General features: G+C 40.4%; 1 protein-coding gene across 3 annotated transcripts in view; it reads right to left on the bottom strand.

Moving 5' to 3' along the window:
* NFATC1 (nuclear factor of activated T cells 1) overlaps positions 1–12,896 on the bottom strand; it is a 146,623-nt gene that overhangs the window by 117,999 nt on the left and 15,728 nt on the right. For all 3 annotated transcript variants that reach the window (XM_048840041.2, XM_048840043.2, XM_048840042.2), the window contains exon 3: positions 1,898–2,057. In XM_048840041.2, coding sequence (XP_048695998.1) covers positions 1,898–2,057 — 160 coding nt within the window. The remainder of the gene's footprint in view (positions 1–1,897; positions 2,058–12,896) is intronic.

Raw genomic sequence — 12,896 nt, 5'->3', positions numbered from 1 at the left:
TTCCCATCTACATTTCCCTGCATCAAGCAGCTAATGGAGTAGGTATTCATTGTCATCAAGTGTTCTGCCACACCTCTCACTTTAAGACCATTCACAAATGTTCAGCTAAAATTCTTCGTCTTTCAGCAGGTCTCTCCCATAATCACCAATGACTTTTGGCAGAAAGAAACAACAAACTATGACTCTGCAGACTCTCACTCACTCTCTCCGTAGCTATCTCACTAAATATATACAGCATTCCTCGCTGAGTATCATTTCGAGCTTGCATAATTCCTTCAAATAATGTGATAGATCACAGATTCTGAAGCAGATAAACACATACTGACTTTGTGTGCACAGACTTTACATGATCTGAATCCATCCAGCAATACAGCTGGTCTTTTGAAAGGATGTTACTCCCAGAACAAACTTTGTAGCTTCCAGGCAATCATTTTCAGTATTGATCCAAACCCTACTGGCCTTACTCACATTAGCAGACTTCAGTGGGACACTTTATCATGAGAGTACGGGGAATAAGGTATGAGCCTTTACAAGCAGAATTCATTACAGGTAGAATTAAAACACAAACAGAACTGCCCTGATACAACAGAACCTCAGAGTTACAAACGTCAGAGTTATGAACTGACTGATCAACCACACACTAGAACTGGAAGTATGCAATCAGACAGCAGCAGACAGGGGGGAAGGGCAAATACAGTACAGTACTGTGTTAAACGTAACCTACTAAAAAAAAAGGGAAAGTTTAAAAAAAAGATTTGACAAGGTTAATAAACTGGTTTTGTGCTTGTTTCATTTAAATTAAGATGGTTAAAAGCAGCATTTTTCTTCTACATAGTAAAGTTTCAAAGCTGTATTAAGTCAACATTCAGTTGTAAACTTTTGAAGGAACAACCATAACATTTTGTTCATGGTTACGAACATTTCAGAGTTATGAACACCTCGGGAACAGAGGTTGTTCGTAACTCTGAGAATCTACTATACTTTAAAATGTGTTTGGGGGCGGAGCAGGGGGAGGGAAGGAAGGAGATTCGCTTATCTAATCCTTTAAACATTTCTTACTAGAAGAAACCCTGCTTATTGTCATTCTGTGTAGCAAAATGCACCATAATTTAAAAAATGTCTATGAAAGAGGAACCCCCTGCAAGTTCCATTAGTTCTCAGTGCAACTCAGCAAAATATTATGAGGGCTTAATCTTGCTCATCTTGTTACTGAGAGAAGTCCCATTAAAATGAATGAGATTACTCACATGAGTAAAACAAAGAGGATTCAGTTTATGACACTACTTACTTAAATACTGAAGATATAGAAACTAAAAAGTTTAGTAGAACCCAGGATACTACATTACGAGCTCAGATATATACCACAGTGATTAGAGTTTTGGATAAGGATCTAACCAGGCTACATGAACTAAAATAGTTCTTCATTTTCTACTTCATTGCTATCTCCAATTTAGTCACACATTTCCATGATACTGGATCCAATTCTGCCATTCAATAAGCATTCACAGCTACAGCTGGACCCAATAATAATCATAACCTGAGGAATTTACCCAGCTGACTTCAATGTGAACTGCATAGGTGTAATCTGGCAGCAGAAACAGACCCACTATATTTAAATTCTAACCAAATATTTGTTAAGCTGGGAATTAGTGCGCAGATATAAGATACACATTTATTTGTATCTTCTTATTCAATATGATGCAACAGTAGGAAGAAAAGAAGAAAACAATCATATACATATGTTTTTCTACAGCCAGTCTATGGAATTAAAGGTATGTATGATGCTGCTTCTCGTCATTAAAGATCTCTTGGCACTTTTTATTTTGGCAAAGGAAAGGGGTGCTTCCCCCAGTATGCCAAGATAAACAAACATCCTTGCCATTACAAATATCAATACCTGCACAACAGGATGTCCCCCAGCAGATGCCTTCACAGCCCCTCGACTCCCCTCCGTCTCATAATGAGCTCTGTGATGGGATTTGGGCTGCTCTTCAATCCGAAGTTCATAAGGTCCTGAGTGAGATGGCAACTGCCAATCAAGGGCAGGCAGGGATGGGCTATAATGGAAGAGAAAGTGTATTAAATATTAACATCAAGTAGACTATCACAGACCACAAGAATCTGGTTCTATTACTTTAGAGACCATGTTTAGCAGTTCATCCTTCACCATCTTACATTTAAAATTTCATCAGTATGGATGTCATGACATAAGTAATTTAAAAGGCAATGGTTATTTTATGAAGATTTATAAGTAAAGCATAATTGATGGGCCAGATGCTGTCGGATTTGTAAACAAAATGGAAAATTTTCTAAGCATGGTTTAAAAACGCTTTAATGTACTGATCGCTGAATCAAAGGACAAAGGTGGATGCAAAGGAATTTAAAGAGTGGTTCTAGTCTGAAAATGACTATTAACTTGGCATCATGGAAGTTCTACATTTCATGTATCTCACTGACTAGATCAACTATGCTTCGTTTACAAGAAAAAAAATTCCCCCCCGCAACTTCCAAGCCTGAAAACTCGTGTTGGATTCCCAAAGTTAAGCAGGGTTCTTTCTGGCTGATATTTCATCAACAACGTAGATCTTCAAGCAGAACTTAATTAAGAATTACATTGATGGTGATATACAAGACAAAATAGAATCCAACTCAGTCTCCCAGTTCTATACTGACTCTGCAATTATAACAAAAGTAAAAATAATAAAGACATTATTGTCACTAAACAATCAGACATGACTGAATACAATAATAAGAAGCTGCAGGTTTTACAGAGCCACTTTCCACTTTAAAATAATGTCAGGAGAGAGCATTACTGAAAGCAGTGTACTGTTTATGTCAGAAAATAAAACCATTGGTTATAACTGTGTTTGATAGGCTCAGGCTTGCTGTAACTTTATTGGTCTTAAAATTAAAGCAAGCCACAGCCTTCTGATAGAAATAATAGGTTTTAGGTTAACTGCATAAGCTTTCAAAACCCTGGAATTGGTAAAGTCTCTCAATAGAATGACCTTCAAACATACCTTCAGCTATTCAAATAGTACAACAAATTTAAAATAGACAGTTATTATATATTATATTTTGCAATTATATAGTGCCTTACCATATCTGATCATGCACCATACAAGTCAGCAGAAGTTTTTCCATTAACTTGAACAGGAGCAGGATCAAGCCCTAGATGAGAATCTCAATTTGATTTACAGAAGCACTTACCTCCATTGTACAGATGCGAAAGCCAAGACAGAGAGAGGCTAACTTGCCCAAGTTCATATAAGAAGGAGTGACCTAAAGAAGAGCTGTGTGTAAGCTCAAGAGCTTGTCTCTCTCACCAACAGAAGTTGGTCCAATAAAAGATATTACCTCACCCCCCCCCCCCGGTCTCTGTATGAAGGAGTGTTATTTGGAATTAGCCAGTCCCCTGCTCTGACCACTACAATGCCATTGTCGGAAGACAGGATACTGGGCTAAATGGACCTTGGTCTGATCCAGTATAGCTGTTCTTATGCTACAGCCAGGATTTGAGGAGAGTGAACCAGTGCTGTGAATGGGACAGTTTGAAGTTCTGACACTTGCGTTAGATGATCCACCAGAGATACCCTTTGTCTACGGTTGGCTTATTATACAAAAAGACATGCTGAGATGGTCATACAGCAGAGACAAGCCAATGATGAATGATCAGATGTGTACCAGTAATTTAAAATATTATAACACAGATAGTGTTCCATACACTCCAAGATATTCAAAGCAAAGCTATAAATGAGATGAAATACACAGGAATGACATTACACCAGTTAACTATGAGCATCCCCATCAGTGGTTCTCAAAGCTGGTCCGCCGCTTGTTCAGGGAAAGCCCCTGGCGCACCGAACTGGTTTGTTTACCTGCCGTGTCCGCAGGTTCGGCCGATTGCGGCTCCCACTGGCCATGGTTCGCCGCTCCAGGTCAATGGGGGCTGCAGGAAGGGCGGCCAGTATGTCACTTGGCCTGCGCCGCTTCCCGCATCCCCCATTGGCGTGGAGCGGCAAACCGTGGCCGGTGGGAGCCGCAATCGGCCGAACCTGCGGACGCGGCAGGTAAACAAACCTGTCCGGCGCGCCAGGGGCTTTCCCTGAACAAGTGGCAGACCGGCTTTGAGAACCACTGCCCTAAACAACCCTGTCAGGCTCTGCTGCTTGCTTAGTCAGCTGGAGGCCTTTGACATGAACACAGCCCCACGGCATCCTCAAAAGTGAGAACAAACCATTTTTAAAAAAATCTTTTCAATATAATAGCTTAAGGAATTAAAACTGTGAGGACTTTATGCTGGGGGCATGCAATGCATTTTCCTTCTTTTCAAATCACCTTCTTTCATAGAAATGAGTTGTCTTAAAGGAGGCCACAGGCACAAGAGAGGTTCCCTATTGGATGCACGTAGTGTACAAGCAAGCACCTTTCCAATCTGAGGCAGAAAATTACATCTCAGAGTTCTGGTGACTCCACAAACCAGTCAAGACTCTTATAGTTTGTCTCACCACTAAAACCCCTGGACAGACAGAAGCCCAATATCCTCCTCCCCTTGTCTGTTATTTAGGCCCTGACACTTTACAGACATACATTTGCTTACTTTAGCCACTGTGAATAGTCCCATTGACTCAACACATAAAGGTAAGCCCAGTCACAAGGCTTTCCAGAACTGGGCCCTTAGTCTAGATATGCTACAAAAGCTAATTGTTTTTTAATTTTTATTCAGTACCTTTTTACCAGCATGTTTAATTTGTAACCGGGAACACATGTATGCAATTATAGGCAGTGCTGCTAGCACCGTATTGCCCAACACTTCCCATTATAACACCTTATTTTCAGTTGGTTTTAACTTTGCCAAATGTTAACCATTTAGGCTGAAATTTTCCAGGCTGGGTGTCTCCTCAGACTGGGTTTTTTGGAAAATGTCATAATCAAAATGATTCAGCCATTTCTGAGAATTAAGCTACGGGAAAAATGCTGGTTTGCACATTACACATTTTTGGTGACCTTTACTTTGAAAAGCTCTAACATCACCATGCTTTGGAGCAGGAACGGCCAAGTTATAGACTTTAAAAAAAAAAAATCACACTTCTGAAGAGACTTATTAGTTTAATAGCTAAAATCTCCAAAGATTCCATTGTCACTGGGCATGCTCAACATAAGAACTGCCATACTGGGTTCATCTAGCCCAGTATCCGGTCTTCCAACAGTGGCCAATGCCAGGTGCCCCAGAGGGAATGAACAGAACAGGTAATCACCAAGTGATCCATCCCCAGTTGCCCATTCCCACCTTCTGGCAAACAGAGGCTAGGGACACCATCCCTGCCCATCCTGGCTAATAGCCATTGATGGACCTATCCTTCATGAATTTATCTAGTTCTTTTTTGAACCCTGTTATAGTCTTATAGACCTTCCCACCCTACAGGTTCCTAGATCCCAGCTCCAGGCCAAGCCCAGATGTCTACACAGCAATAAAACAGCCCCGCAGCCTAAACCCTGCAAGCCCATGTCAGCTGGCATGGGCCAGCTTCAGGTTTTTCTTTGTTGTATAGACATACCCTCACACTCCCAGTGCTGACCAGAATTCATATGCCATCCCCACAGAGCAACTGAGCATACTCCATTCCCTCATAGCTCCTACCTGCATCTGGACTGTGCATGCACCATCCCCACAGAGTGGCTAAACATGCTCCAGCACTGGTCTACAGGGTCAAAGGTGGCTACAGACCCAAGAGGGGAGAGGTACAGGAACTGAGAGCATGACCCTCCAACTGCCTGGGTTCCAGCACAGGGAAGAGGAAGCTGCCTGAATCAAATGCAAAGCAGACAAGAGACAAAGTGGAGGGAGGGAAAGTGGAGAGACAAGGAGTGGTGAGACTGGCACTGGCATGGGTGGGAGAAGCCTGGGATAAGGAGCAGGGGAGGATACTGATTGACTCATACTGAGATCCCTGGAGGGGAGATTAGGACTGGCTGGGCAAGGAGACTGGGACTTAGAGGAGAAGCCTGAGGAATGGAGACTGGGATTAGGCAAAGAAAATGGGAATTGGGATAAGGAGCCGGGGAAGGGCCGTGGGGGGAGAGAGACAGGACTCAGACAGATTTAAGGCAGAAGAGGACAAGGTTGTGAGAAATGGGCAGAAGAGTCTGTGCTGATCCATTTACCTCCATAATCCTGTCTCCCAAGAAAGTAAGCCTCACCCATGTCTAATTACTCAAGTCAAGCCACACCTACACACACGAGGGCACACACCCCTCCAGAGCCTGAAATGAAACCCAAGATTCCAGAGTCTCACGAGTCCCCTGCTGTCAGCAAATATCTGCGAACTTATCTGGCAAAGTGTGTGTCTCATCTCCCACTAGTGCTGGTCCACATAGCGGATGATAATCTACAACTATCAATTACTTTGTTAGCCCAAGCGGCAGAGATCAGTGTAGTGTAACTAAAGGGTCCAACCCTCCTGATGATGCCAATATGATGCCACATTGTGGACATTTCTGTTTTTTCAATATTTGCACAGGAAACCTTAAATCTGGCATATCCTAACTTGCATGCTTGACTTTGCAATCTTAATAATGTTCTTTAAACATCTTTTTTTGAGTAATTTATATCATATATACACATACTACATACCTACAGTATTATAGTTGCCCTTAATTTTCCAGTTTTCCTTAAGATAAATTTTTCGTTAAAGTATTTATATTGCAATAGCACCTAGAAGCCCCAGTCAGGGGCCAGGGCTCTACAGTGCTAGGTGCTGCACAAACATGGTTATCTAGGTATCAAAGATTCTCTTGTTCTTTTTTTAGACTTACTATAGGATGTATCTTGAAAACTGTAGCTACTGAAGTTATTTCTCTGCCAGTGCTTATGGTTGGATCCTGCACCACCAAAGCCAATGGGAGGTTTGCCACTGAATACAACGAGGGCAAGATGAAGTCTTTTGGGGGCAACAGTACCTTCAGGCACAGCCCACAGTAAGGGTTGGGTTGGAGCTACCCTGCCCTGGCAGAGCACTGCGTGGCAGAGTTGCAGAGTGCCTACTGGAACTCCTCAGTGTGGAAGGGGAACATGCTGCTACTACACCTCTTTATGGGATGCTGGCTTACTACTCCCAGCATGGCTAGCCAGCACCTCAAATGATGCAAGAGAGCAGCAGGACCATGGCCTGCTTACCACCCTTAGGGGTGCTGTGTACCCCTGAAGCATTAAGAGCAGTGCAGCTCACCCAAGCACAGGGACTGCAATTCTGTCTGGTTCTTATGCAGGCAACAAAATGGGGAAGAATGATAGGGTCTCTTATGCCCTCCCCCAGCACTGTGCATTCACACAAGCAGAACCTGGCCCTTAGTTATTGAAAGGCAGCTGGCAAGTGTTTAAGACCACCATTGTGTACATATTGCATTCTGGATATACTTCTGCCTGAAAGATTCCTGGAAAACTTTCTGGAGAAACTCTATTTGACTGCAACAATAAATAACAAAGACCAGAGCAAAACACCTGCATATCTCCTGCTGATGATCAGCACACATATTTAAACAGATGTTTCTGGTTTTAGGTATGTTCATATTTGATGGATCTTTTCTCTCTTTTTCTGAGGACATGGCCTCTACTGGATTAAGACATTTTACCACTAAATAAAAAAAGCACTAATCCAACTACCAGAACAAATCTTAGAGTCCTCACGTGCAAAAAGAATAATAATAATAATAAAAGATATGAAACTGCCTGGAAAATAACCTGATCTCCTCTGATTTTTTTCTTTGTTTAAAATCTTTAAATTAGCACCTAAAATTGTAATAGCATTAAACTAAAAAGGAAAGTTACTGATTCCAATGTAACACTGATCGTAAAAATCTGGTTTGCTGTTAGCTTCCTATCATCAAAATTCCACTGTGAATCCTGACTGATAATAAATTGACAATGAATGATAGTTTTCCTGATAAAGGAAGCAGAGTGATGATTTTAACAGTTTCATGGGCTGTGGCTGTCAGAGCTATTTCCTATTTTAGGTTATCTTCATCATGCACTTAATTTCCTGCAGCATAATATGGTTAAAGGAAAAAAATCATGGAGCAAATATTTTAGTGTTAAAAAATTAATCTGAGTGCTGAAAAGATCCCTATCAATTTGGGAGAGCTCAACTATACAAGCTGGTGAAGCCCTCATTGTAGTGGAGAAAAGAACACCAGGACAGATCCTCAGCTGGTGTAAACTGGTATAGCTCCATGGACTTGTTCACACCAGATTCTCATTTTCAAGAATAAAAGTTTTCTCCTGTGACATGATAAATCCAGCTGTGATCCTTCTAAAAGCCATAAGCAGGCCTGCTTTTTTCAAGTCAGTTAAATTTTAAAAAAAACTGGATCACCTTAACTCAATGGGACATAAGTCCGACTACAAGATTGATGAATAGTGATTTAGTTCACCTATCCAGATAAAGCATGTGATTAAATCAATCACAGATTAGCCAGTCTGACTGACCTCTGTCTTTAATAGAAAAAATTTAGATTAGCAGACAAAGAATATATTAAGCAGTATGTTATCATGTCAGTTGAAATAAAAAAGATCTTGGGTAAAATTTTCACAGGTTCCTAAGTGATTTCTGGGCTTAAGCTGCATTTTCAAAAGTGACAGGCATTTAGAAGCCTAAGTCTTACTGAAAGTCAATGGGATGCAGGTTTCTAAATGCCTACATCACTTTTCAAAAAGGAGCTTATGCTCATAAACTTTTGCAGATTTTACCCTTTAACTGACCCTGTCATATTTAAGGATCTCAGCACTGATCTTGTGACTGATCTTACATTAGGCCTAATTCTGATCTCACTTCCTGTATATCACTGTAAATCAAGAGTAATCCATTGAAGTTAATGGTGTTACAACAGTGTAAAAATGGTTTATTGGAGAATCAAGCCTTATGTGTGTTCCAATGCCTAAGTACAAAGACAGGGTGACTGAGAATCAGGCCCTCTTAAGCCCTTCCTTATCACTCTGGTAGTGTAATGAGGCCCTAAAGTGGGTGGAAACAACCCCTGAGAATATCCCCAGTGCAAAATGTCTTTCTAACCACTGAAGAACTGGTGTGAAGGCTCTGCACTGGCCCTGCTCCCAGCCCGTGGCATAGGGGACATGGCTGGAACTGAACTCAGTAGGACTAATTGTATGAGTAGATTTATTCAAATGCATAAGTGTTTGAGAGCTCAGGCCCTAAATCTGTCCAGCTGGCCTAATTCTCAGTTGCACCTTTCCAATGTTTAGGGCAAGGATGGATGTGAGAGTGGGGAAGGGAAAGTGGCTTATAAAAATGAATAAAAAGGCACTTTAGCATTCCCACATTCTGGGTTGTGAGTAGTTAATAATGTTTAGGAAAGATCTCTGATATCATGCCAAGAGAAAGTTTTTTCTTTCTTAATGCCAGTTTCTATGGTAAGCTTTAGTTTCATGATAATTCTTTTTTTTTTAAATTACCAATTTACATCTCATCTTTACCCTAAGAACAACAATATTTAGCCTTAAAACAGCAGTTCAGCCTTACCTATAGTTTAAAAGGAAGGTCCTGACTGCTGGTGATTATTAAAGATCTCATGATACTTTTTTGCAAGAACAGGGAAGTTAGTACCAATGCCCTAGCTAGATTCCAATGTGGTAACTAGTACACTTGGCCTACCTATTATAATTGTTATTAATCATATTTATATTAGAATGGAGCTCAGAGATAATAATGAAGACGGACGTTTCATAGGATTAGTCTCTGTAAAAGCACATGTGAAGACACAGTCACAGTCCTGAAGTGCTTGCAATATGAGAAATATATTTACTGTATATTCCCCCTGCAGGTTTATTTGCATAGATTTTTCTCACTTCCTGTCCTACACAGTTGAGCAATGCAGCCGAGGGCTGTTAAAACAGATGCTATGTTCCGCTACAGAGGTGGCTGCATTTCCTTGGTATGTGAAGCAAGTGACTCCTGTTTCTAGTTCCTAAAGTACTTTGGGATTCTTCATGATGAAAGGTGGTATAGAAATGTAAATTATTATGATGATGCTCAGGGGCAATCCTTATGAATTTGAGCATCCTATAATCTATACTTCAAAACGTATTGGCATAGACAAAAATTTATTCTTATTGATTTTTCAGATAAGAGCATGGACACAGCAAAGAAATATTTCATAAAAACAGCACAGTTAAAAATTGGAGGCCTCCCTCACTGCTCTGAATTTAATATCATACTATGCTAAAACTAGCCATAAAAAAAACAAACAAAACAAAACAAAGGCCATGAATAAAGATCTCACAAGGGAGCTTGGACACATCCCAAAACAATGGGAGAGAAGAGTTCAGATTAACTAAGCCACTGTCCCAGGATAGCCCTCAGCACCCTACTACAACAATCTAACAAGCTCAGTACCTCAGCCCCACAGGATACCGTAGCAATCAACTTTACCTAAACAACAGATATAACATGTGGGTATATGAGAACTGATACCAGTCCTGCAAATGCTTTGCTATAGGGAGTAGGATGCATAGCTGGAGATACTTCAGGCACACACAGACGGTGCGCCCACTGCTACACCGCATTGTTGAGTGTTACTTACTAACCCCCATGGGACAGCTCTGCTGGCTCATCTTTATGGGATGGAGCCATGGCCTTCCCAACTCTGTGACCCCTTGAGTTGCAATACTTTCCGATGGAGCAGCCCATGCACTCCCCTACGCATAGCAGCTTCAGTTCTGCCTGACTGCAAGAAGGAGAAAAGGGGAAGGTAAAGAAAAAGAATCCCAAATAGATCACTGTAAAATTTGGTGAGGACGGGGTGGGGCGCTGATTTGTGATTTTTGAACACTTGGGGGTTTGCAAAACTGGAGGTTGAAGAATCTAACACCAATTCCATAACAAAATGTACATATGCACAAAGACCAAATGTGCGTTTGCCACTCAGGTAGAGGGATACCCAGCCACCCAATTTGTGTTTGTAAATTACAGCTTCCATGTGTAAAAATATATGAACATGCATTTCTGTGGGCACAAGTACTTGTATGTATATTTTTAAGGCTGAAAAACTGAGACTGCAGCTAAAAAGTTAGCTTTCAACTTTTAGAAAAAACAAGCCATACAAGAAAACATAGTAGGGAGCTTTTATAAGCCCACCTGAAACTGACATTCAGTTCCTGGAAGCTCCTTTTCATGTGGTACACCTCATACATACCATGCATGACCAATGAACCTAGCAATACTATACTGCTCTATAATTAATGCAAACACGAATGTTACGGGCCATCAGGCCATCACACTTTCTGGATTCATGTAATAAAATAAGCTTGATATACAAAAGGATGCTGTTGCTTTTCAATGGACAAGTCTCTGGGAAATTTCAAATGTTATATAGTCCAGACATACAGATCTATAAGTTCAACATACAGAAACACACACCCCACATAAGGTTTTCAGAAATCTGGAATTTTTGTGGAGTGAGATGCCGGTTGTTTTTGATACTATAAAGAGAATTTTTGGACATGCAAATAATTATTTTAAAGCCTATTTTCTAAACCTTTGTAAAAAAAAATCCTAAACACTGCTTGGTCACAATATTGTCTTTATCGATGCCTAAGATTAAAAGTGAAATAAAATTTAGTATTTCTAGTTTGATTTTGAACTTATCATCCTTCGTGCACATTAGCCCAAAAACATTTTAAGAAAGTATGTAAGGTACATATACAGAGATGTAACTTTATATAGAGATTGCTTGATAAATACAGAAAAATATCTGTTTCCAAAATAAATGGCTGATAAGGTGTTTCCTTTTCATTATATTCTGCATTTATTCTTGAAGAGGAATTACAAATGGAAGATGATCCGTTCTATAGATTGTTGAGACAGGTACAATTCAAGAGGATGCCTGAGTCACATTTTTACACTTGCTTTGTCTTATGGAGTCTACAGATAAATCATGAATGTAATAAAAGTGAGATAAGCACTAGCCATCCTAATAACAAAGATCCTGGAATAAAAATTAAGAAGTGATCTTCATAATATTCTATCTTCCCTCCTTTCTTCTTTACCCTCCATATAATAATTTACCTTTAGAATATTTTCCTACATAAATGGAGAACTTTAGATAGCAAATATTCTATTTTGCTACAAGCAAAATTGTTCGCATTGCTATCACTCAGCTTATATCAGTGAACTTGTATCTTGTAAATATCTGTTTCCCTTATAAACATGTTCTACATCCTACAGCTCAGCATACAAGATTAAAGGCCAAGGTCCTGATCCTGCAGAAAGAGCCATGGGGCAGACTCAACTCATCAACATCTTCTAATGCCACGTGCCTTGAATGGGACTGTATGCAGATACATACAATTCTGCATTGGGATCCACAACACACATGCAGAGTTCCAGGGGCTTCAGCAGGTCTCTGTGTGAGCATAAGGGTTCATGCTAACAGATCCCAATGTAGGACTGGGGTCTAAGCATCCAACCAATCCTGCTCCCATTGAAGTCAATGGGAGTTAGTTTTGCCATTAAACTCAGAATCAGGATTAGAGTCTAAATTGGCCCAATCTTGCAATCCTTATGCATGCTTTGAACCAATACTGAAATTAATAGAAGTGTTAGGTACACAAGGACTACAGAATCAGGCAAGCCTCATTTGAGGTAGGAAATATTCTAGCCACTTATCTATTCCTTCTTTCTCTCTCTACTCCCTTCCCCTCCTGCCCCCCAAACCCTGGACTAGTTTTAATTACAATAAGTGAAAAAGTGTCACCAATTTTAGCAACAATTCAAAAAAATAGGTTTCAGAGGAACAGCCGTGTTAGTCTGTATTCGCAAAAAGAAAAGGAGTACTTGTGGCACCTTAGAGACTAACCAATTTATTTGAGCATGAGCTTTCGT

The sequence above is a fragment of the Caretta caretta genome, chromosome 2 (genome assembly GCF_965140235.1).
Source record: "Caretta caretta isolate rCarCar2 chromosome 2, rCarCar1.hap1, whole genome shotgun sequence".
In the NCBI taxonomy this organism is placed as follows: Eukaryota; Metazoa; Chordata; order Testudines; family Cheloniidae; genus Caretta; species Caretta caretta.
Note: the sequence above shows the minus strand (reverse complement) of the source record. Positions and strands in the feature narration are given on the sequence as shown.